Here is a 27,169-nt window from a genome sequence, read left to right on the forward strand (position 1 = left end):
TTTCGGTTTACTAGGTACACGTATGAAATATAATGTTCGAAAATGATGTATTTTCAAATGTTCGCCAATCATAAAAAAGCGAAGGTTCCGACATAAGTTTTTCTTTCAGTATTTAATAGATTATAGGTGGTTGTAGAACATTTAAGTAAAATCTTCAAGAAACAAAAATGATGCATGCATTACAATGCGCAACTATATTTCACGAAGGCGTTATTACCACTACAACATGTATTCTACATTCATAACATATATATGATGTTTATTTTGCTTTTACCACCTATTGGAGTCACTCAAATAAACTACCGTGCAATTTTCACTCCACTGCTATTATTAATGTAATTTGTTCCATTCCAGCATTTATTAAGAGAAACTTTTCTTTCAAATTACCCAAAACAATAATTCTTCCTGATCATGATCAAAATAAGTACATTGGAAAATAAGGGCAAACAATTAGTGGATATTACAATCAGAATGTAAAGGCGTACCTGGGCATTCTGGCTTAATGCATAGTTTGTTCTCTTCATCTCTGAAATAACACCGATATTTATCTGCTTCAGTGCTTGTCAAGCCACAATCTCTAAATCTTAATTGGTTCCCGTTTCCACAGGTCACCGAGCACTGTCCCCAGGAAGACCACTGAGTCACCACGTTCCCGTCTACAGAAAATATCATTATATCATGTGCTTTCATGAGAAAAGTTCAGTTACCAAAAAGTAAACTTTGTGTCCGATCAACTCATTATCCAGACCACATATCACATTTCGAACACTGCAATGATTTGAAGACTGCTCTTTCTCAAGTTTGATTTAGTATTTAAACTATCGATTTTGTATTGCTTATAGGAGTTATGAGATTGATCCCTGTTCCTTATCTTCACCTTTCATTAAAAATACACATGCAATGCATGAAATCATAGTGATGGTGCAGACAGCAGAAGGCCTGCTAGTCTAAACATTGAAGATCAATATTGCCTATCGCTTCTTAGTGAAGATGATGTTTTTATAGGTCTGTAAACAAATAATATCCCCTAAACGGACAGAAATTAACAAGTGCATGCATTACATTATCTTTGTAAACCTTGTCTGTACTAAGAAGTAATTAATCATAAACTACGGACAATCTTCAACCTGGACATCCAATGCATTTCCGTTTTTCAGATCCTTCCCCTGTACAAGGTCTGCCTCCATTCTCTGGTTTCGGGTCATCACAAGTTCTCGTTCGAATTTCCTCCCCGTGTCCACAGTTATTGGAACAGCCACCCCATGAAGACCATTGCGACCAACCTCCATCATCTTTGTTGAAGGAAAAATACATATCTTCATATTGTGAAAAATTCTATCAAATGAAAACACAAATTTGTTTACCAACTAATATGATATCTTACAAGAAAGGTTTCTTATATGAAATGTATATCAAACAGTACAAATATCAGTAGTGTGTGTGGAGGGAGCTAATTTTCCTGTGCCGATCTGTCGTTAACCCAGATGTCTGAATAAGCATGGTCTGCGTTGTCTACCGCGACTGGAATTTGTTCCATTGCAATATTTATGACAAAAACTCTAGCCTTTGCTTGTTTTCTTTTCTTTTCAAATCACCTTGAACAATAATTCTTCAGGAATGTGATGAAAATATGCATATTTGAAAATGAAAGTAAACAATCAGTGGATATTACAATCAGAATGTAAAGACGTACTTGGACAACCTGGCTTGATGCATAGTTTTTTCTCGTCATCTCTGAAATAACACTGATATTTATCAGCTTCAGTGCTTGTCAAGTCACAATCTCTAGATCTTGATTGGTTCCCATTTCCACAGGTCACCGAGCACTGTCCCCAGGAAGACCACTGAGTCACCACCTTCCCGTCTACAGAAAATATCATTATATCATGTGCTTTCATGAAAAAGTTCAGTTAATCAAAAGAAAAAATTGTGTCCGATCAATTCATTATCCAGACTACAACTCAAAGTTCAGACTCTGCAATTGTTATCCTCTGTTTGACATTTACATGTAATGTATAAAATTATACTGATCCACATTGCAGACACCTGCTACTCTTAACTTGAACATGAAGATTGACTTTTGCTTCTTGGGAAGAATGGTGTATTTTTATACTGTTGTAAACAAATAACATTTAACTCAATTGAATCCACTGAATGGACAAAATTTAAGAAGTATTGGCATTCCATTCTCTCTCTGTAAATCTCAATATTAGTCAGAAATGATTAATCGTAAACTACGGACAAAATCTTTAACCTGGACATCCAATGCATTTCCGCTTTTCAGATCCTTCCCCTGTACAAGGTTTGCCCCCATTCTCTGGTTTCGGGTCATCACAAGTTTTCGTTCGAATTTCCTCCCCGTGTCCACAGTTATTCGAACAGCCACCCCATGAAGACCATTGCGACCAACCTCCATCAACTTTGTTGAAGGAAAAATACGTATCTTCATATTGTGAAAAATTCTATCAAATGAAAACACAAATTTGTTTATCAATTAATGTGATATCTTACAAGAAAGTTTTCTTATATGAAATTAGTTAGAATAATCTAACTGTGTCTCGGGTCAGGCCCTCACCACAGTTAGAATACCTCCCATATACCCGTAATGTAGCAGAAAATTGCGGAATCGCTCCAAAACGATTTTAAACTTATCAAAGAATAAACGCGTACATTTAAAGTTAAATTCATATACATGTACAACTAACCTCATTGGTAATTTGTAAGTCCTTAACACTGTAAAAAAATCGTATAATAATATTGTAAACTGAACAATTTGAAATGTCACTTTTCTCGATTCGAACTGACTGCCATTTTACCGGAAACTGCCATCGGAACACCCTGCTGTTTTCGAAAAACGAACGCTTACCTAATTTGCAAATAAGAACGGCCCACTACCATATAAGGCATTGGTGAAAAAACAAAACAACCGTTTTATAAATACACATGACGTGGAGACAGAAAGTTGACGATCTGCTGGGTCTTTATCCCGAAGTCTTTCTGTAAAACATCTTTCACAGTTCTGTCAATCTTAACCAATTTAGAAGGCAGACTTTCCTTGTTTCCAGGTTTTTTGGAACATGAAAAAGTTTTTCCACAGCTTATGCTATTGTTGGATTGCATTTTGATTATGAGATCATATAAACCTTTAAAGAAATTTAGGAATGTTGATGGCTTCATCCGTACCCGCCATTTTCTGAAGCATCCACTGTTTTCCCATAATTCCTGCATGCCTCAGTGCACTCTGGTTAATTTTCTTTATCAATGAAATCAAATTTCAGTAAAAGTTTACATAGGGAAAATATTACTTCAATCCCATGTTACAATATTTAGTTAACATATATTTCTCGATTTCTAACGTTTATTTCAAACTTTAAATTCATTTTCATGTCAAATAACGAAGTAGTAAAGAGCGTAGTAGCATTTTCCGTAAAAGGCTATATCTCCATATTTGGAACGTCATTAATATTCAGTATTTCACGCTGTGCGCATACGCAATGACAAGTTCCGGTAAAATGGAAGGTGTTAGCAGCGAAATTCAAACTCGTGGGTTTACATTCTCAAATTCAACTAATTAAAATGGATTTAACGGCAAGTGGGTCGTTAAGGTAACTTTCTAAAATGCATGAGTGATGTGTTACATAATTTTACCGAAACATTCACTGTGTGCAATTTTCATTTTCCTACATTGCAGGTATATAGGACGCATTCTATCGTTAAATCGGGTCCGTGGGACATTATCATTTTAACGATAGAACATTTTATCTAATATGAAATGTATATCAAACTGAATAAATATCAGTAGTGTGTGTGGAGGGAGCTAATTTTCCTGCGACCGATCTGTCGTTAACCCAGATGTCTGAATAAGCATGGTTTGCGTTGTCTACCGCGACTGGAATTTGTTCCATTGGAATATTGATAACGAAAACTCTAGCCTTTGCTTGTTTTCTTTTCTTTTCAAATTACTTTGAACAATAATTCTTCAGGAATGTGATGAAAATGTGTATATTTGAAAATGAAAGTAAACAATCAGTGGATATTACAATCAGAATGTAAAGACGTACTTGGACAACCTGGCTTGATGCATAGTTTTTTCTCGTCATCTCTGAAATAACACTGATATTTATCAGCTTCAGTGCTTGTCAAGTCACAATCTCTAGATCTTGATTGGTTCCCATTTCCACAGGTCACCGAGCACTGTCCCCAGGAAGACCACTGAGTCACCACCTTCCCGTCTACAGAAAATATCATTATATCATGTGCTTTCATGAAAAGGTTCAGTTAATCAAAAGAAAAAATTGTGTCCGATCAATTCATTATCCAGACTACAAGTCAAAGTTCAGACTCTGCAATTGTTATCCTCTGTTTGACATTTACATGTAATGTATAAAATTATACTGATCCACATTGCAGACACCTGCTACTCTTAACTTGAACATGAAGATTGACTTTTGCTTCTTGGGAAGAATGGTGTATTTTTTAACTGTACTGTTGTAAACAAATAACATTTAACTCAATTGAATCCACTGAATGGACAAAATTTAAGAAGTATTGGCATTCCATTCTCTCTCTGTAAATCTCAATATTAGTCAGACATGATTAATCATAAACTACGGACAATCTTTAACCTGGACATCCAATGCATTTCCGCTTTTCAGATCCTTCCCCTGTACAAGGTTTGCCCCCATTCTCTGGTTTCGGGTCATCACAAGTTCTCGTTCGAATTTCCTCCCCGTGTCCACAGTTATTGGAACAGCCACCCCATGAAGACCATTGCGACCAACCTCCATCATCTTTATTGAAGGAAAAAATACATATCTTCATATTGTGAAAAATTCTATCAAATGAAAACACAAAATTGTTTACCAACTAATGTGATATCTTACAAGAAAGATTTCTTATATGAAATGTATATCAAACTGTACAAATATCAGTAGTGTGTGTGGGAGGGGAACTAATTTTCCTGCGACCGATCTGTCGTTAACCCAGATGTCTGAATAAGCATTGTTTGCGTTGTCTACCGCGACTGGAATTTGTTCCATTGCAATATTTATGACAAAAACTCTAGCCTTTGCTTGTTTTCTTTTCTTTTCAAATCACCTTGAACAATAATTCTTCAGGAATGTGATGAAAATATGTATATTTGAAAATGAAAATAAACAATCAGTGGATATTACAATCAGAATGTAGAGACGTACTTGGACAACCTGGCTTGATGCATAGTTTTTTCTCTTCATCTCTGAAATAACACTGATATTTATCAGCTTCAGTGCTTGTCAAGTCACAATCTCTAGATCTTGATTGGTTCCCATTTCCACAGGTCACCGAGCACTGTCCCCAGGAAGACCACTGAGTCACCACCTTCCCGTCTACAGAAAATATCATTATATCATGTGTTTTCATGAAACAGTTCAGTTAATCAAAAGAAAAAATTGTGTCCGATCAATTCATTATCCAGACTACAAGTCAAAGTTCAGACTCTGCAATTGTAATCCTCTGTTTGAAATTTACATGTAAAGTCTAAAATTATACTGATCCACATTGCAGACACCTGCTACTCTTAACTTGAACATGAAGATTGACTTTTGCTTCTTGGGAAGAATGGTGTATTTTTATACTGTACTGTTGTAAACAAATAACATTTAACTTAGTTGAATCCACTGAATGGACAAAAATTAAGAAGTATCGGTATTCCATTCTCTCTTTGTAAATCTCGATATTACTGAGAAATGATTAATCATAAAGTACGGACAATGTTTAACCTGGACATCCAATGCATTTCCGCTTTTCAGATCCTTCCCCTGTACAAGATTTGCCTCCATTCTCTGGTTTCGGGTCATCACAAGTTCTCGTTCGAATTTCCTCCCCGTGTCCACAGTTATTGGAACAGCCACCCCATGAAGACCATTGCGACCAACCTCCATCAACTTTATTGAAGGAAGAAATACATATCTTCATATTGTGGAAAATTCTATCAAATGAAAATACAAATTTGTTTACCAACTAATGTGATATCTTACAAGAAAGGTTTCTTATATGAATTGTATATTAAACTGTACAAATATCAGTAGTGTGTGTGGAGGGAGCTAATTTTCCTGCGACCGATCTGTCGTTAACCCCGATGTCTGAATAAGCATGGTCTGCGTTGTCTACCGCGACTGGAATTTGTTCCATTGGAATATTTATGGCAAAAACTCTAGCCTTTGCTTATTTTCTTTTCAAATCACCTTGAACAATAATTCTTCAGGAATGTGATGAAAATATGTATATTTGAAAATGAAAGTAAACAATCAGTGGATATTACAATCAGAATGTAAAGACGTACTTGGACAACCTGGCTTGATGCATAGTTTGTTCTCGTCATCTCTGAAATAGCACTGATATTTATCAGCTTCAGTGCTTGTCAAGTCACAATCTCTAGATCTTGATTGGTTCCCATTTCCACAGGTCACCGAGCACTGTCCCCAGGAAGACCACTGAGTCACCACCTTCCCGTCTACAGAAAATATCATTATATCATGTGCTTTCATGAAAAAGTTCAGCTAATCAAAAGAAAAAATTGTGTCCGATCAATTCATTATCCAGACTACAACTCAAAGTTCAGACTCTGCAATTGTAATCCTCTGTTTGACATTTACATGTAATGTATAAAATTATACTGATCCACACTGCAGACACCTGCTACTCTTAACTTGAACATGAAGATTGACTTTTGCTTCTTGGGAAGAATGGTGTATTTTTATACTGTTGTAAACAAATAACATTTAACTCAATTGAATCCACTGAATGGACAAAATTTAAGAAGTATTGGCATTCCATTCTCTCTTTGTAAATCTCAATATTAGTCAGAAATGATTAATCGTAAACTACGGACAAAATATTTAACCTGGACATCCAATGCATTTCCGCTTTTCAGATCCTTCCCCTGTACAAGGTTTCCCTCCATTCTCTGGTTTCGGGTCATCACAAGTTTTCGTTCGAATTTCCTCCCCGTGTCCACAGTTATTGGAACAGCCACCCCATGAAGACCATTGCGACCAACCTCCATCAACTTTGTTGAAGGAAAAATACATATCTTCATATTGTGAAAAATTCTATCAAATGAAAACACAAATTTGTTTACCAACTAATGTGATATCTTACAAGAAAGTTTTCTTATATGAAATGTATATCAAACTCAATAAATATCAGTAGTGTGTGTGGAGGGAGCTAATTTTCCTGTGCCGATCTGTCGTTAACCCAGATGTCTGAATAAGCATGGTTTGCGTTGTCTACCGCGACTGGAATTTGTTCCATTGGAATATTGATAACGAAAACTCTAGCCTTTGCTTGTTTTCTTTTCTTTTCAAATTACTTTGAACAATAATTCTTCAGGAATGTGATGAAAATGTGTATATTTGAAAATGAAAGTAAACAATCAGTGGATATTACAATCAGATTGTAAAGACGTACTTGGACAACCTGGTTTGATGCATAGTTTGTTCTCTTCATCTCTGAAATAACACTGATATTTATCAGCTTCAGTGCTTGTCAAGTCACAATCTCTAGATCTTGATTGGTTCCCATTTCCACAGGTCACCGAACACTGTCCCCAGGAAGACCACTGAGTCACCATCTTCCCGTCTACAGAAAATATCATTATATCATGTGTTTTCATGAAAAAGTTCAGTTAATCAAAAGAAAAAATTGTGTCCGATCAATTCATTATCCAGACTACAAGTCAAAGTTCAGACTCTGCAATTGTAATCCTCTGTTTGACATTTACATGTAATGTATAAAATTATACTGATCCACATTGCAGACACCTGCTACTCTTAACTTGAACATGAAGATTGACTTTTGCTTCTTGGGAAGAATGGTTTATTTTTATACTGTACTGTTGTAAACAAATAACATTTAACTCAATTGAATCCACTGAATGGACAAAATTTAAGAAGTATTGGCATTCCATTCTCTCTCTTTCTCTGTAAATCTCAATATTAGTCAGAAATGATTAATCATAAACTATGGACAAAATCTTTAACCTGGACATCCAATGCATTTCCGCTTTTCAGATCCTTCCCCTGTACAAGGTTTCCCTCCATTCTCTGGTTTCGGGTCATCACAAGTTCTCGTTCGAATTTCCTCCCCGTGTCCACAGTTATTGGAACAGCCACCCCATGAAGACCATTGCGACCAACCTCCATCAACTTTATTGAAGGAAAAATACATATCTTCATATTGTGAAAATTTCTATCAAATGAAAACATAAATTTGTTAACCAACGAATGTGATATCTTACAAGAAAGGTTTCTTATGTGAAATGTATATCAAACTGTACAAATATCAGTAGTGTGTGTGAAGGGAGCTAATTTTCCTGTGACCGATCTGTCGTTAACCCAGATGTCTAAATAAGCATGGTTTGCGTTGTCTACCGCGACTGGAATTTGTTCCATTGCAATATGTATGACGAAAACTCTAGCCTTTGCTTGTTTTCTTTTCTTTTCAAATCACCTTGAACAATAATTCTTCAAGAATGTGATGAAAATATGCATTTTTGAAAATGAAAGTAAACAATCAGTGGATATTACAATCAGAATGTAAAGACGTACTTGGACAACCTGGCTTGATGCATAGTTTGTTCTCTTCATCACTGAAATAACACTGATATTTATCAGCTTCAGTGCTTGTCAAGTCACAATCTCTAGATCTTGATTGGTTCCCATTTCCACAGGTCACCGAGCACTGTCCCCAGGAAGACCACTGAGTCACCACCTTCCCGTCTACAGAAAATATCATTATATCATGTGCTTTCATGAAAAAGTTCAGTTAATCAAAAGAAAAAATTGTGTCCGATCAATTCATTATCCAGACTACAAGTCAAAGTTCAGACTCTGCAATTGTAATCCTCTGTTTGACATTTACATGTAATGTATAAAATTATACTGATCCACACTGCAGACACCTGCTACTCTTAACTTGAACATGAAGATTGACTTTTGCTTCTTGGGAAGAATGGTGTATTTTTATACTGTTGTAAACAAATAACATTTAACTTAGTTGAATCCACTGAATGGACAAAATTTAAGAAGTATTGGCATTCCATTCTCTCTTTGTAAATCTCAATATTAGTCAGAAATGATTAATCGTAAACTACGGACAAAATCTTTAACCTGGACATCCAATGCATTTCCGCTTTTCAGATCCTTCCCCTGTACAAGGTTTGCCCCCATTCTCTGGTTTCGGGTCATCACAAGTTTTCGTTCGAATTTCCTCCCCGTGTCCACAGTTATTCGAACAGCCACCCCATGAAGACCATTGGGTCCAACCGCCATCAACTTTGTAAAAAAAAAGATATTTCTGTTTACGCACTGATTTGACTTTGTACAAAGATGGTAAACTCGGATGATGAAAGGTAGCAGTCCAACTGTTCTTTCTCTGACGTTTATTGTCGATGATGTGTGCACTTCTATTGTCTATTTATGGAAATGAGATTCATTTCTATAACGTTTGATGACTACCCGGTTAATAATGAATGATGAATAATTCCATTTGTATAGATTTATAAATTGGGTGGGTATGTCAATGTTGGCATTACTCCATCTGTAGATATTTCAAATTCTCCTTCACAAATGATAGATGCTACTAACCATTTAAAAGTATGCTAGATATTTACATTAGAACATTTTTATCATAACAACATAATAAATATACGCTTCAGTATGACGTCATTTCATGGTTGTTATCAATAGATCACGAATGTACCTTAATAGAAAATGAAAACGTATAACACTACACCAAGGTTCTAACATTAATCTAACTGGAGTCAATTACGGTAAACACCCAAAGTTTATCAAAAGTGTTAGAATACTACCGTTTTCAGTACGCAATGGTTTATTAAATATTTAAACACGAATCCCGTGGAGATCTGGTTAGAATAGGTTCTCTGTACCCCTTGCTTGTCGTAAGAGGCGACTAAATACGGAAGTGCTTTGGATGAGTCCGCAAAAAAGAGGTCCCGTATCACACTAGGTGTGGCACGTTAAAGATCCCTCCCTGTTCAAAAGCCGTAAGCAACGAAATTTTGCATCCCTTCACCGGCAATGAAGACCTTGCAATATGAGTGAAATATTCTCGAGAGGGACTTTAAATATCATGCTATCAAACACGAAACCATTTCACTGTACACAGCGTTTAACAAGTTTAAGTTGAAAGTGTTCTATACATACGATTTTAGAATTAATTTCAGTACACATTGATGTAGTACCTTTCATCGTAAATGTATGCATCCTACTGTTATACTTCTGCCGTTTCAATTCAGTGTATGATAGAGGAAATTCGGACCGACATGCTAAATGGAATCTTTGTTTACATTGAACAAGATTGTCAATGAATGAAATCAACATACATTCATAATACCGATAAATTCTTAGTGTTTCACATATATATTCCATGCCATGTATTTTTTATACTCCACATTTTGTCGATATTTACAATGAATAGTTGTTGTTTTTTAAAGTTACGTGTCATCGTTACTCGATGTCATAGTTATGACGTCACCAGTTTACTTTCATATTGATCGGGCACACATTACACAACAACAGTATTACTTTTCGTATTCCTTTCGATTTTAGTGGCTGCATGATATATTTTATGTATGAATAATCGGAATCAAATGTATATGCCCAATGATATACTGATTTCAATTGTGAAGTAACATTGTTTCGCGGGTTGTATCCCAGCAAAGATTTTCTATGACCTGCCGTAACGTACCCGCGTAACTGGAAAGATATAAGGAGAATGATCAATTGAATCATGTTCTACGTTCTTTACTTCTCGAATGTCATGGTTTTTCATGTAACAGGAATATTGTATGTATGTAAGTTTAAAGTAAAAATCTTACTTGGACAGGGCCTGATGTAGCATTGCCTTCCTTCAGTCTCATGAAATTTACAGTTGTACTCATTGGATTCCTCTTCCGTCAAGTTACATTTTCGGTATCTACTCTGGTTTCCAGGACCACAGGTTGTTGAACACGTACTCCATGAAGACCATTCCGTAACTTTTTTATTTGCTGAAATTAAAAGTGTATTTGATGGGTAAATTTATTGTGTACATGTCATGTTAGACCTCTGTTTTCGACTGAAACGAGCACATTAAAGATGCTTTCTTTTGCAAGATCCTTTCTTGATAAGGTACATGGAATAAAAGGGTTTCATCGTAAAGATTCGTGGGATTAACTCCGATACCTAGTACATGTATGTGGCGATGGAACTGTCGAAACCTATTTCAAATTATCAGGTATCCCACTGAGCATACGATTGTATTATCGAATGAGTTATTGCGTTAGATAAAGTTTTGTTACGCTAGGGTATTTAAGTCTTTTCCGGTACATGAAGTGAATGTATTTTATCAAATGTTTTTGCAACTTGACAGTATTTTCTAAAAGGGTCATAGGGAAAGAACAAAAGGAAAATTTCACAAAGGTTACAAATCTTATGCACGATGTACATGTATAAAATAGAAGTAGAAACTTATTCCTGGTTTTATTGAACATTTTAAAGGTCATCTAAATTTATATATGCGTTTATCAAATAGATAGTTTATACAGGAATGAAACAAAACAACAAATGAATATTTATTTGTGAATATCTGACCGTTGTAAAATAGCTTTGATGGAGATCGCCCTAACTCTAAAAATGATAATAGGCGCCTGGGTCAAGGATATTGCACTATAACCTATATGTGAGCAATGGAGGAAATTCGAACCTCGAATAAATATTCCTCTCCGATCTATGGTGTCTCTATTTTCATTTTTTTAAAATGAGACAACATAGATCGGAGAGAAATATTTTTTCGAGGTTTTAATTTCCTCCACTGTATACATTAAGTTATATTGCAATATCTTCGAACCAGGCGCCTATGAAAACAATGAGCTTTAATGAAAGTTTACCAAAATATGATTTGTAATTAGTTTACGGATTTAGCAAGTGCTTAACGAATGAGGTTGAATTGCGATACCAAACACACCGACATTTCAGTATCATTATAGAGCAGCACGTTAAATATGTATTACTTCGGTTTGATCGTTTTTATACTTTAATTGTTTTTCGTCTTTACAAAATAGACCATGCATGAATAATTCTATACAAAATGTATGTTTAATCATTGTTACCTATGAACCTAGTGATAAAGTTCTATACAAAATGTATGTTTAATCATTGTTACCTATGATAATAGTGATAAAGTTCTATATGAAATGTAGGAAAATATACGAGTGTTCAGATGCTGCAATTTTCATCTTCTCCAACATCTGAAGACCCCCCAGGAACGTTATTCGATCTTCTTTGAAAATTACTGACGGGCACCGACATTATCTCATCTACGTTTAATTTACAGTCGGCCGTATATCTACCTACATTCAGGTATGTATAAACCGATCCCCTCTGTGCAATATCAGAAGATATTCCCATTTCTCCAACTTGAGAACCATCTATTGGTTCATTGCCCCCCCTTGAAACAGTTTTCTCCTGCATTAATCGCTTATAAAATCACCTACCCCACAACATTGGGAAAATGACACAATTTATCCTCTTTTAAAGAACCCCGCCAACAAACGAACCTTTTGCTGGTGGAGTTTTTCGACAACAAGAACAGCAAAGCTTGTATGACATTGTTGTTAAAATGTGGTTTCTGTGTGGAATAGCACAGTTAAAAATGATACGTGGCCTCGTGTAATACATTTATTAGAAACCCGTTTCATTTCAGTGAATATATTGTTATATTTCTCGTTTCATTTATTGATTATGTTTTTGTACTAATCTTTAGTTTGATAATGGAGAAAATGTCGTTAAGTATGATATTTATTGTTAATAAAACGAATGATAATAAATGAATAACAAGAGGCCCAAGGGCCACATCGCTCACCTGAGTTACCTTGGCTCATATCTGAAGACTTTCCAAATATATTTGCATGTAAAACCATAGTCCGTATTGTGGCCCCAACCTACCCCTGTAGGTCATGCTTTTTACAAACTTGAATCAATACTATGTCAGGAAGCTTTCATGTAAATCGCAGCTCCTCTGGCCCATTGGTTCTTGAGAGGATGATTTCAAAAGCTTTGTTCTATTTATTCCCAATTTCCCATGTAAAATTTCGATCCCCTAATCTACCCCCGGGTGCCATGATTTGAACAAACTTGAATCTGCACTATATAAGGAAGCTTTCGTATAAATGTCAGCTCTTCTGGCTTATTGGTTCTTGAGAAGAAGATTTTTAAATATTTTCCGTATATATTTCTATGTAAAACTTTGATCCCCTATTGTCTTGATTTGAACAAACTTGAATCTGCACTATGTCAGGAAGCTTTCATATAAATTTCAGTTCTTCTGGCTCATTGGTTCTTAAGATTTTTGAAGATTTTCCCTATATATTTCTATGTAAAACTTTGATCCTCTATTGTGGACCCAACCTACATATACCCCCGGAGGACTTGATTTGAACAAATTTGAATTTGCACTATGTCAGGAAGCTTTCATGAAAAAGCTCCTATGACCCAGTGGTTCTTGAGAAGATTATTTTTAAATGACCCACCCTATTTTTGCATTTTTGTGATTTTCTCCCCTTTGGAGGGGGCATGGCCCTTCATTTGAACAAACTTGAAAATCCGTTACCCAAGGATCCTTTGGCCAAGTTTGTTTATAATTGGCCCAGTGGTTCTTGAGAAGAAGATGAAAATGTGAAAAGTTTACAACGACGCCGACAGACAACGTACAAATTTTGATCAGAAAAGCTCACTTGAGCCCTCGGCTCAGGTGAGCTAAAACCATCGCCGTTGATGGGGTTCGAACTCGCGCAGAAAGGTGAGGTCCTACGTCGGTGAAAACACTTCCACGCTAACTATTGCGCCACGATATTTTAGATGTTAAATTTGGGACATACTTTAGAACAATCATTTTCTGGGACTTGGGGGTGGGGGGGGGGGGTGGGGGGCGCTTTTTCGACATTTTCACCCTCACAGCAGAGGTGTCCATGAAAATTTCATTGTGATAATAAATCTGCAATTCACAATAAATTCGAAAATGTTTAATTTGTCCATGACCACAACTGCTATCATGCTCATTGAAGGGAAAGTACTGTCAAAATTGATCACAAAAATGGGAAAAGGTGTAATCTGTCAAATAGATCATCTAAATTAAAAAAAAAACCATAACCCCGTTCTCAGTGAAATTCAGAAACTTTATGATTTGGAGATATTTGAGTGCATAGAGTCAACAAGAGTACCGCAAACGGTACATAATACGCCCGTGAAATGCTTACATAGGGTGTTTTTTGTGCTATAATTTGTATAACTTTGCTTCAGGTACATGTAGTATCAGCCGTCATGAGGTTGTGACAAACTTTCATATGAACAAAGGGTCTTAGCTTAAAAATTGAGATTTCCTCAAAATGGACCAAGTTCAACAACCTGCAATTTTTTCAAAAATGAAAGAAAATCAAAATCCTTCACCAGATGCACATCTTCAGTACCTATACAAACACTCCACAAAATAAGAAGGTCCTCACTTGAAAACTGTGAGGGGAGTTGGACCGACAAATTATGTACCCTTCATAGAATATTAATTTTTAAATAGACTAAGTTTAACAACCTGTAATTTTCTCAAAAATTGTAGAAAATCAAAATCCATCCCACATGCACATTTTCAATACTCATACAAACACTCCACAAAATGAGAAGGCTCTCACTTGAAAACTGTGGGAGGAGTGGGGCGGACAAATTATGTAACCTCCATATAATAATTATTTCCAAATAAAGGGGCAAAACTCCTTGGAAAAAAGGTCGAAATGGATCAAAATTGCAGTATGATCCAGAGTGACCCACAAAGAAGATACACAGCAAGTTTCAGCATGATATGTGCAAGGGAAATGAAATTATAAAGAGAAAACCCCGAACGGATGGATGGACGGACAGACGGACGGACGTACAGACATCACTGTACCATAATACGTCCCGTCTAAAGTCGGGCGTATAAAAAGGTGACCTCAAAATGATAAATTTTTGCCGGAATTCTGAATCTCGCTGTGGGTCGATTCTTCGAGCAAATCTATATCATCCTTTTACTTATCAAATCAAATAGTGCACTACATAATTAATGCATCCTAACAGAGTATTTGAAATCTAGACTGGATGATAATGTTTTTCCATTCAAAAGATAATGTAAAAAATCTTGCTAACCTATCAAAACAGGAAAGTCTTACCCGGACAACCTACACACGTTCTCTGATCAGTACTGTCTCCTTCACACAGTTTTCCACCATGCTCTGGCTTAGGGTTGGTGCATGTGCGAGTTTTAGATTGTTGACCAGTACCACATATGTTAGAACAATCGCTCCAGTCAGACCAAGCCGTCCAACTACCATCAACTGGAGATAAATCACCGTTACCTCTTTAGAGTTTTCATATGTTTATATGTTATTTAAAACAGAAGATATCACATAACACGTACCTGGACATGGATTTAAGATGCAAGTTCTTGTTTCTGTTTCTGAAAACCAACAGTTGTGCTTTTCGGACTCCTCTGTCGTCAGACCACACGATCTATTACGTCTGCTTGTCCCAGTTCCACATGTCACAGAGCACGATCCCCAGGCGGACCAATTAGTTACATTTTTGTTAGCTAATAACAATGTGTCATATTGATTGTTTAGGATATTGTTTTGTGAAAATGCAAAATATGTTACAAGTTTGAGTTCGACATTTTAACAAGCAAGATCTTAGGAATTTTCTTACCCGGGCAGCCGATGCATTCCCGTTGTTCGAAGCTACTTCCTTCACAATTAGTCCCTCCGTGATCTGGCGCTGGGTTATCACATGACCTACTTCTAATTTGACGACCATTACCACAAACATTTGAACACTTGCTCCAACTCGTCCAGCGAGACCAACTGCCATCAACTATCAAAATAACATAATTGCTGGGTATGTGATATTTGAAAATACGCGAGTACACCAAATGTCGTCAATCTATTTTCCAGACATACCTGGACAAGGCTGGGTGTTGCATGGTCTGGTTTCCGAAGCATCACCAACACAGTTACTTCCTCCATGTTTAGGTGGAGGATTGGTACAGGTTCTCTCCCTTTGTTCTATGCCACCACCACAAGTCACAGGACATTTGCTCCACGTTCCCCATGACGCCCAGTTTCCATCCACTATTAGAAATGAATTAATCCTTTTCCACGATTTAGAAATTAATATATGCGGTTATTTCTTTACTATTTATGATAAAATTTAACCCCATCCTACCTCCGGTGACCATTATTTAAACAAACTTAAATTTACTCAACAAATGTATTTCAGAAAGCTTTCAAGTGAAGTTCAATTTTTCTGACCTATTCATTCTTGAGAAGAATTTTAAATATGTTTCCTACATATCCGCATATAAATTTATGACTCCCTTATTGCAGCCCCATCCAACCCCTGGGGCTATAGTTAGAACAAACGTGAATCTATTTCATGTCAGGATGTTTTAATCTACATTTCAACTTTCCGGGCCCTGTGGTTCTTGAGAACAAGAATTTTAATTGAATCCACCTTATTTTGCCTTTTCTTTATTATCTCCCCTTTCAAGGGGTATAGACCTTCATTTAAACAAACTTGAATTTCCTTCACCCAAAGATGGTTTGTACTAAGTTTGGTGAAATTGGTAAAATGGTTCTGGAGGAGAAGAGGTTAATGTTTAAAGTTTACAACGACAAACAACGGACAATTATTGATCAGAAGAGCTCAATTGAGCCTTTGTTGGCTCAGGTGAGCTTAAAAATGAAATGTTTCTGTTCTAATTATTGGTGGAGGTGACAGAAGTGCATCATGCAAGGTGAAGATAACGAACAGTGATCAATTTCATAACTCCTACAAGCAATACAAATTAGATAGTTGGGCAAACACGGACCCCTGGACACACCAGAGGTGGGATCAGGTGCCTAGGAGGAGTAAGCATCCCCTGTTGACCGGTCACACCCGCCGTGAGCCCCATATCCTGATCAGGTAAACGGAGTTATCCGCAGTCAAAATCAGTGTGCCAAGAACGGCTTAACAATCGGTATGAAACACGTCAGACAGCATTTGACCCAATGATATGTTGTATTGACGAACTAGATCGTTATAACGACCATAGAATTTGCGAAATGCTGACTTCAATCGAGACTGTTGAAATCCCTGTACCATCAACTTGTTTGTCAGTAGCTTACCTCGATTTAAAAACTGACTATACCCAAAACAAGCTCTTGCATATCGAATCAGTTGAGATATATAAACACCATATGCAGGTGATAATGGAATATTGCTACATAAATGTGGGAAGTTGACGATGGAGAAGCTGAAATCATCCCGTTTGTCATACAGTTGAGTTGTTAGTTTGCCGTTAATGTCTACTTTCAATAAAATATCCAAGTATAAAGCAGAAGTGGACGACTCTGTGGTGTCCTTTATTTCGAGCTCACAGGGATATATCAAATCGACATATGAATGAAAGCTATCATTGTTAATAGACAAAACGCCATCGATATATCTAAAAGTCGAATTGAAGGTCACAGCGAGAGATTTTTTCTTCTCACGTAGAAGTTTTTGAATAAATTCTGCTTCATATGAATATAAAAACAGGTCATACGATTTTGTCGACTGCCTTGTCCCGAATAGCAATAACTAAATCACATTTAACTGTTAAGGTGATGCCATACAGTCAGATGTTGAAATAAAAAAAAAATTCTAAAGCAAATCACATTAGAGTGCTAAGATTGTCACATTATGAAAAAGAATTTGACATTTATTCTTGCTTATCGTGTTTCTCGGACTGATAAATCTTAATGCAAACAACTACACATTAGTAGTTAACAAAGCTAAAGTTGTTCAATCAATCCTCTAAAATGTTTTGACTCTTTTGTTCAACGTGTAGTTCATACCTCTTGTTGACTTTTCACATATCGACGGCAATGTCCTTGTACAGAGTTGGGGATATGAGATTTGGAACAGTGTCCCATCATCATTTACCTTCACCGCTACACAATGAAAGGAATGCAGATTGACGTCATTATATGTCTGGATTTCTGAAAAACCATCACAGGTGTTCAGTGGTTATTCAAGCTCAAATGTAAAATATTGTGGATGATATTCGGAAGTTTAATGTTCCTCAGATACTTTCATTGTTGAGGGATATAGGAAGCTGATATCATGAATATACTTGCCAATGTTTAAGTAGTAGTAAATACATTGTAGGTATTTTATTATTTATCTTTTTTTTTAATTTGTTGGAGAAACAAACACTGCCGATAGGATACGTTTACACTGTAGTTTAAGGACTATATCGGGAAAGTAGTCTTCTTCTGACGGTTCATTTACCGTCCCGATTTATCATCTTTTAGATGAAAATTTTGAAATATCTATATTCAATTATGAAAACTGTTAGTAAAGTTACCAGGGTAAATGATAACTCCTTACATTATCGGTGAGCGCATACGTACTGGGTGGTGTCCATTGCTCGATGCTACGTCTGTAAAACCCTGTCCACAATGGATAATACTTGACAGAATCTGTCAGGCCAGTGTAATACCCATTCAGATCTGTTTTCATGGTACCACATTGTTTGACTGCCTCAGTCCAGGATAGCTGTGCCGACCCCGATGTCTGTCCATCTATAACGAAGCGATAACACACCGTGTTCACTTCTCCATGATATAAGCGATATCCCTTTGTGTCAGAGACTATATTTCGCCAGACATTTTTGTTCAGATACTTACTTGTGCAGAAGATCCCAATTCTGTTCAGACAGGAGGAATAATAATGTTTTACCGGAAACACACCTAGATATCTCAAGCTGGCGCAATTTCCAAAGTCGTTTGCTGTGAAATGAAGCAACTCCAGCATTAATCTAAGTTTCTTCATTCATGCTGACGTATCTTTATTTAAGAATTTCAACGGAAAGTCATCATGGCGAAATGTAAAACATTTACTATTTAGATCATCATACATAATTTAATACGAAGATAAATGCACAAAGGGCATATACTATAGAATTAGGATGGATTTTAGGCATTGGGTACAAAAGCACAACACGGAGTTCTGTGCATTATTGTTCAATGGAAAATATTTTCATTTTCGGAGACGTCGAAGACCAACGAGTTTAAATTGTAAGATAAATATATATATACACTATTTTTCAATATTTGAATTCAGTGAATATTAATCAGAAAAACAATTGAATTTCAATGAAAAACTGCAATGAGAACTGGATGTAATTTAGTCACAATTAATGGTAATGTTGAATACTAAAGTTATCTTCCACGGTGCTTAGAATCTTTTAATTATTCACAATGTAAATACATGTAACAAAAGATATGGATATTACTGTCTGACACCGGCCTCTGTTGATGATATGTGAATACGATCACACTTCCGGAGTTCGGCGCACCATACAATTCATCTGGGTTGTCGGGAAATGTCTCGTATCTGCACTGTTCGTTCGGCAGACGGTATTTCTGGACATCGTCATAGCAATAGCAGGTCTTACGCTAATTATGAAAAAGAGCACGTGATATATCTTGGTGATGATGAAATATGTATATTTTCACGACTAAATGTAATTCAAGATTTTTCACAAAGTATCAAATCAAAGATGGACCCGAATAAATGGATTTATATTGATAAAAAAAATTGACTAAAATGGGCACTTCTTTATTATTATCGGTATTATTATTTTACGTTACCATTTAAAACATAAAAATGTGATGTCGGCATATTATGACGTTTCAGGTGCTTGAATCTAACCACCTATTTTTACTTATACCAGTGGTATAGCAGACGATCTTTTACTTACTGATATACCCATCGTTAGGTAGATCCTGAAACTGGCACAAAACAAATAGCAAGTAAAGGTAGGGTTCGTTTCATTTGAAATATCTAGCTCTTCTGGAGCTCCTTGGGTTTCAAAACATCCTGTAATGATGAGATGCAATTCTTGTTATTCATTTGCTCATCAAAAGGGAAAAACATCATTATAAAGGTAGTGTGGGAGTTTGTTGGTATATTGAACATGCGGGTTAATACTACTAAAGACTGTCTATTTGTCTGTTTAAAACTGAATTTGTGAGGCATTTAGTTTTGCTTTCTAGTTTCTTGGTTCGATTCTCGATCCGGTCTCAAAGGTTTAACATACGTAGTGACGGATCCTTCGCCAAGCACACGACAGTAGAAGAAAAGGGTGCCAAATATTAGGAGTGTCTTTCAGATATGACTTAAAAGAAACCAAAGTCCCCGTGTCCCGGGGTATAGTATGTGTTAGACTAACTACCTGTAATAATCAGTCAAGCCTGTGAAATCAAAACATATGCATATATATATATATATATATATATATATATATATATATATATATATCTAGATCTATATATATAAAGCACTAAATAATCACAACTAGGTACTGAAAATGTTCGCTCCAGCCCGGGGTTGAACCAGCGACGTACGGCACCCACCGCCTAGCAAGATTGTCAAACCAGTGCGTAAGTCCACTCGGCCACAACGACTTCCCTAGAAAGGAAGTTATGTTATGCTCCTAAAGCGCTACTTATACACACTGATGCAATCTCACACAGTCGCTGTGTCATTCAGTGTTTAAGATATTTTATAAGGAGAGTGGATCTCTCGATGCAATTGTATAGACTATTTAATATAAAGCACAAACAAACAATTATAACACCCAACCTTACGTTTACCCCTAGGATCTGAACGATACATGTGATAATCAATTAATTAATATATAAAGCACTAAATAATCACAACTAGGTACTGAAAATTGCATCGAGAGATCCACTCTCCTTATAAAATATCTTAAACACTGAATGACACAGCGACTAGATCATTTTCTTAAGTATGGCTAACGCTGAAGTACGGGTAGATTTTCTAGAGAATGGTAGAGGAGGATTTTTCTCTTCTTTGTGGTGGCTATAAGTATTCTGTCCGGAACAGATATAATGACAAAACCTTTTGGAGATGCGTTGACAGACAATGTCCAGCAACTCTAACAACAACCAACAACATCATCGTGTCATTTGGGAGACAACACAACCATGATGATAACTACGTTGGGCTTGCTGCGGAATCATTTATTAGTGGTGTGAAGAAGAGGTGCCGAGATGAAGCAACAGCGATACCCACCATCTACGATGAAGAATTAGGAGGACTACGCAATGCTGAATGTGATGATTCAGTGGTGGATATGATTCGACACATACCAACCTTTCAGGCCTCCAACTCTGCACTTTATAGAGCCCTTGCAAGACAACTCCAAAATTAACCACATCACAGGATGACATCAACCTCCATGGACCATGGATCAACACCTTGGCAGGTGAAAGGTTTCTTCTGTGGGATGACACTGATGCACAAGGACACAGAATCATCTTTGCAACCACACCAACATAAATCATATGTGTGCAGCGGAGGTAATTTTCAGTGATGGGACATTCTAATCATGCACACAATTCTTCACGCAGCTCTACACTCTTCATGGAAATGTAAATGGAACAATTTTTCCTCTCATCTATGGACTATTGCCTAACAAGAGTGAGGACACTTACAATCGGTTTTTCAGTCTCCTGAAGGATTCAGCTAGAAGACTCCAGTCTATGTTGACCCCTGAAAGTTGGCTGTAGGACTTTGAGATCGCCGCTCGAAATGCAGTTCATCACAACTTCCCAGGGGCTTCAATCAAGGGATGTTTTTTTTTCCACTTTACTCAGTGTATCTGGAGAAAAGTACAATCCTGTGGATTAACTGTGCGCTTCCGGGATGATGAGGACTTCCATCGCCTCGTGAGAAGAGCAGCTGTTCTCCCTCTGATTCCTGAAACCAAATGGAGGTGTGGTTTCAGGCGCTGGAAGGAATATAATGATGATGATGGCCAGGATGTCCTACGTTTCAAGGACTATGTCACTGAAACATGGGTAGAAGGGCATCTGACGAACTGGAACCACTTTGACAATGATGGGCCCAGAACGACAAATGCCGTAGAAGGATGGCACAATAAATTGAACAGGATGTGTCGACACCCTCATCCGAATATCTATGTGTTCATCCAACTCATTCAGAAAGAACAGGCAGCCAATGAAGCCAAAATCATCCAACTTGCTGCTGGATGAGTGATCCGGCCAAAAAAGAGGAAATACATGCAGTTAGACACACGAATTCGGCAGCTTAAGGAAAGATTTCGCCGGGGTGAAATCCAAGTGATGAACTATGCAGATGCCGCATCTCATGTCATTCATTTAGACTGATGTGTTACTTTTACATGCATTTCTTTATGCGTTTCATTATTAGACTGGTATGTTCCTTAAATTTTCTAAATGTGTTTCATGTATAAAAATAAAGAATTAATCTCAAGTCTTTCTGTTTTGGAAAGGGAAGTTTACTCCCCAATTTTAATACCAAACCAAATCACCTGTGGTTTATTACAAAACGGACTATAGGTTACCTGTAATTATTTTCCTTTGTTCTTTGATACCCTTACCTGTGCACCATTCCCATCTAGCTAAAACCAGTCACCCGTACATATTTCAGAATTTTAGCTAAGTGGGAAGACACCGATACAATATAGAACTGCTACATCTGTTAGCACTATGCATAGGTCAAAATGTGTGGTACTTCACCTAAAGCTGGTGACACATCTATATAAGTGACTACTTCTCGTAAAACAACATGTAAACGTATTACTACAAATGTATATTTAGTAGCTGTTATACGTGTAAAACCACTAATCTTGGTTACAACTTTTTTTACTTTTACTATTTGGTATACATTTGCATGTGTATGGTCAAATCGCCTAATTCGATCCTCACTACTGAACACTGTCATTTTCAGGATTTGTAAACAAATGCGATGAAGACTTTGTTTTTACACATCGAAATTCTAATATCCAAAAACAAACCAACAACCAACCCCTGTAAGTTAAGGTTTCTAACTACGTATACTCGTTTAAATTGACAGCCGTGCTTTGGTTTCCAAATTTTTGAATTATGCATTCCCGATGCAATTAAGATAAAAATGACATAGATTCCAAATTGTGACATGCAAGGTGAAGATAACGAACAGTGATCAATCTCATAACTCCCACAAGCAATACAAAATATACAGTTGGGCAAACACGGACCCCTGGACACATATAGAGATGATATTTTCTTGCCATTTGTAGTATTTCAACATGATGTTAGGCGTTAAACGTTTCTGGATTTTTTTTAGTTCACTAAACATCAGTTGGTAGATATGTTGAGTAATACATGTATTAACCTTAATCGATATAATATGACGAGAAAAAACCCACATTGTAATCAAATCATAAGAAATATACAACTTGATACCGCCTTCTTAACTTGTCGCTATTACAACTGTTTCAGCAGAGACATTTGGTTGAAATCAGTGCTTTCAAAAAACTGTGCTTGTCACCAGGCCATCGGTAATGTAAATTCATAAAACAGTCATCTGACCATTTCAGAAGTGTGCTTAAGACTTGAAATTCAAGTATCTATGCAAAACTTTTATTTTGTTGTTAATCCATCAACTAAACTAGACGTCCGCGTTGTCTCTTCTCTTCTGCTTCACAATTTACACCGAACAGATGCGCAGGAGTTCCAAACTTCAAAAGGTGCATTGGTGGTGTTGGAAAACTATAGATGTATTTATTTCATAAATATTTTCTTCATCATTTTCGTTCAAATACAAATATCTTTAAGCACATTATTAAAGTACATTTTATACATGTAACTTTTAAAACCAATTCGGATGCATTGCACTCTGTAATAATAATAATCCTTTATGCTTTAGAAGAACCATAACAGGTCATACATTGTATGAATGTAAATGTTTCAAATCAAACAAGTTTATTAACAATAAAATAAGGTATATTAAGATGATTTCGGGCGGGGGGGGGGGGGGGCAGACAATGAGAAACAGGACAAGCAACTTCTTTGTTACGTAAATGTGTAGAATTATTTTCTAATGTGTTACGTAAATGTGTAGAATTATTTTCTAATGTGTTATGTAAATGTGTAGAATTATTTTCTGATGTGTTCATTTTCTATTGGCATTACGAGATGACAAGAAATTGAATTGATTTGTAATTTCACTACATGTACATTATATGGTTTGAGTAATTATCCAGGTGAAAAATTTCAGTCCTTGGAAGTGGTTGTGAGACAGGTTCAATAAAACAAACTATTATGATGCATGTAACTATCTACAAAAATTACCCAAGTGTGTAAACCACGGAGTCTGTTGAACACGAGCACCAACCCAAAAAAACTGATCAATAGGGAATCCCTGGGGACGAGTTGGCACCCTGAGGCCCGTAGTACTGAATTTTCCCTCGTCCCAGGCTCCTAATTGCTGGCAGTTAATGGAAGAGTCCTCCCAATTCCTAGGACTGGTATCGTAATAAGCACCTAAAGACAAAACATTGTTCATTTCAAACACACAATTATCACCGTCAGAAATTGATAACAACAGTACTTTTCCAAATTGTTATCTTTACGTCTCTTCAATATTAAAGGTGCGCAAGTTGTTTGGATTATTGTATTATGAGCTAATTATGCAGAAATGACAACCTGCTTGCAAAACACAAACACACACGATAAAAAATGATCGCTTGTCCAGAGGAAAGGAAAGGATTGTCCCGATAATTTATTCAAATGTTCTTGTGGTTTTAGTGTGCGTGCTTGCTCTCTCTCTCTCTCTCTCTCTCTCTCTCTCTCTCTCTCTCTCTCTCTACTGTATATGCAAAACAAATAAAACATTATGAAAGCCAACAAAAGTAATTTCAGCTTATTCTATTCGTATTCTTTGTCCGTCACTAAATCACTACATAAAGGCAAACTGATTTTTATATTTCGAATCATGAAATTATTCTTTCTAAACGTGTTGAGCTATCCCCAAATTTGAAGCACTTTGAAATACTGTATAGCGGGTTTTTCTCCACGGGGAAATAATGGTTGGTTATCATGAGGCCAAATTTTTAATTGTACGTACAGTTAAATTTGCAGCAAATTGGGTCTGCATTCCGAATACATAAGCAAGAACTATAACTAAGTCAAAGGTACAAGTAGCATTTAAGAGCGTGGGAGATAAATAAACTACTATGTTTTTATGTTGGTTGTTTATAACAAGTGTAAAACATTTTGAAATAAGTAATTAGTATTATACTGGTTATTAAGTTTTGTTTTGGAGTTCTATGTCCGCCAAAATATTCTCCGCTAAAAGTTATTTGCGTTCAGGTTTATGAGCCAGAAAATCACCAAAGTTAACACCTGCGGGAAAAATCGTTATACAATGATTTCTCAAACTGGGTTAAGCTGCAACCAACTTTCGACTTTTTTTTTCTTGGGCAAAGTGCGTTTTATTATATTTTTCCCCAGAGCGAGTTATAACTACAAGGCAACATTATGATTAAAGAATTCCATTTAAATTCATACATGCTTTTCTCCTACATTTCATATTAAAATAATTACTGGCACTGTACTAATTTTTGAAATGGCAACCTACCTCTGTCCTGGGAGTCTACGACTGCAAACACTGACAGCCATAAAACCAGCAGTGCAATAACCTGCGCCCGGGACATCTTAAAAACCTACACCAGTCCAGCTGATCGGATCCCCCAGTACAGCTCAGAATCAGAAATCCGGGATTTATAGTAGATGTGTTACAGAAATCAGGATGTTGTGAAACATCACATTGAAATTTATATAATGTGTTCGAGAGATAAGTGATCAAATTAATGTGGCCTAGGATACATGGCGAAATTAGTTTTATAATTAAGACAGTCAGTTGAAGTCCATGCATGCAATGACATACATCTAATGACATACATCTGTGATACAGTTCTGAGATCGCGAATTAATTCAACTTTTCAAATGGCATATGATCTTATTTATCAAAATGTACAGAACTACATGTACTGACAAAATACAAATCATTTGCCATCTTAGTTCTATGGAGCCTATTTATCCAAGTTTATTGAAGGTGAAGTTTGCTACAAACTTCATAACAGAAATTATATGAAAGCTACGCATATCATGCATATTTCGCTGCCCTTTTAGGATGGACTCAATTTGAAGTCGCTCCTACAGAGATTAAGAAAGTACGGGAAATTGATTTCACATAAAACAATATATAGCTTCAGTTTTAGACACATTTAATATTCCAGTCAATGGGTCGAATGAATATGAGTTACCGTACCTATACCGGATTCCTAAACTACATAAAAACCCTTACAAACAAAGATACATTGCTGGATCCAGTAAGTGCTCTACCAAGCCCCTATCTTTGCTCCTCACGAAAATGTTAACAGCTGTGAAGAAGAAATTTCAAACTTACTGTGCGACTACATATGCCAGAAGTGGTGTTAATCAAATGTGGATTCTAAAAATTTCGAAAGAAATTTTAGTAAACTTGAAATCGCAGAATTTTCCCCAAATCAATAACATTAAACCTATGACTTTTCAACACTATACACGACCATTCCCTCACGATAAATTAAAGACTAGACTTTTTGACATCAAAGACAGTTGCTTCTTCAACAAAAACGGAAAACGGAAATATTCATATCTAGTGATCAGTCATTCAAAAACTTACTTTGTTAAACACCACTCTGATTCCACGCACAATTACTCTGAAGTTGAAATAAAAATATGCTAGAGTTCCTCATTGACAATATCTTCGTGGTCTTTGGTGATCAGGTCTTCCAACAGTCTGTTGGAATTCCCATGGGCACGAATTGTGCTCCTTTGTTAGCTGACCTGTTTTTATATTCATATGAAGCTGAATTTATTCAAAAACTTCTACGTGAGAAGAAAAAATCTCTCGCTGTGGCCTTCAATTCGACTTTTAGATATATCAATGACGTTTTGTCGACTTTTAGATATATCAATGACGTTTTGTCTATTAACAATGATAGCTTTCATTCATATGTCGATTTGATATATCCCTGTGAGCTCGAAATAAAAGACACCACAGAGTCGTCCACTTCTGCTTCATATTTAGATATTTTATTGAAAGTAGACATTAACGGCAAACTGACAACTCAACTGTATGACAAACGGGATGATTTCAGCTTCTCCATCGTCAACTTCCCATATTTATGTAGCAATATTCCA

At 36.4% G+C, this 27,169-nt stretch overlaps 1 protein-coding gene across 5 annotated transcripts in view; it reads right to left on the reverse strand.

Annotated features, from left to right (window-relative positions):
• Positions 1 to 24,623, reverse strand: part of LOC125660099 (SCO-spondin-like) — a 32,440-nt gene extending 7,817 nt beyond the window's left edge. For 3 of the 5 annotated variants that reach the window (XR_008798625.1, XM_056149461.1, XM_056149460.1), the window contains exons 1-25: positions 24,272 to 24,623; positions 19,849 to 19,967; positions 19,381 to 19,543; positions 18,773 to 18,874; positions 18,497 to 18,667; positions 17,939 to 18,082; positions 16,019 to 16,189; positions 15,768 to 15,932; positions 15,484 to 15,654; positions 15,236 to 15,400; positions 10,880 to 11,050; positions 9,150 to 9,314; positions 8,589 to 8,759; positions 8,022 to 8,186; positions 7,450 to 7,620; positions 6,884 to 7,048; positions 6,323 to 6,493; positions 5,760 to 5,924; positions 5,196 to 5,366; positions 4,626 to 4,790; positions 4,062 to 4,232; positions 2,255 to 2,419; positions 1,694 to 1,864; positions 1,128 to 1,292; positions 486 to 656 (exon numbers count right to left, since the gene is read on the reverse strand). Coding sequence is in view for 4 of the 5 variants with exons in the window: in XM_056149461.1 (XP_056005436.1) it covers positions 486 to 656; positions 1,128 to 1,292; positions 1,694 to 1,864; positions 2,255 to 2,419; positions 4,062 to 4,232; positions 4,626 to 4,790; positions 5,196 to 5,366; positions 5,760 to 5,924; positions 6,323 to 6,493; positions 6,884 to 7,048; positions 7,450 to 7,620; positions 8,022 to 8,186; positions 8,589 to 8,759; positions 9,150 to 9,314; positions 10,880 to 11,050; positions 15,236 to 15,400; positions 15,484 to 15,654; positions 15,768 to 15,932; positions 16,019 to 16,189; positions 17,939 to 18,082; positions 18,497 to 18,667; positions 18,773 to 18,874; positions 19,381 to 19,543; positions 19,849 to 19,967; positions 24,272 to 24,485 (4,108 nt within the window). In the remaining variant the exon portion in view is untranslated. Of the gene's footprint in view, positions 1 to 485; positions 657 to 1,127; positions 1,293 to 1,693; positions 1,865 to 2,254; positions 2,420 to 4,061; positions 4,233 to 4,625; positions 4,791 to 5,195; positions 5,367 to 5,759; positions 5,925 to 6,322; positions 6,494 to 6,883; positions 7,049 to 7,449; positions 7,621 to 8,021; positions 8,187 to 8,588; positions 8,760 to 9,149; positions 9,315 to 10,879; positions 11,051 to 15,235; positions 15,401 to 15,483; positions 15,655 to 15,767; positions 15,933 to 16,018; positions 16,190 to 17,938; positions 18,083 to 18,496; positions 18,668 to 18,772; positions 18,875 to 19,380; positions 19,544 to 19,848; positions 19,968 to 21,266; positions 21,404 to 24,271 lie in introns of those variants that run through there. The other 2 variants (XM_056149458.1, XM_056149459.1) reach the window with 2 other exon arrangements.
• Positions 24,624 to 27,169: the final 2,546 nt, after the last annotated feature.

This window comes from Ostrea edulis, chromosome 9 (genome assembly GCF_947568905.1).
Source record: "Ostrea edulis chromosome 9, xbOstEdul1.1, whole genome shotgun sequence".
Lineage (NCBI taxonomy): Eukaryota > Metazoa > Mollusca > Bivalvia > Ostreida > Ostreidae > Ostrea > Ostrea edulis.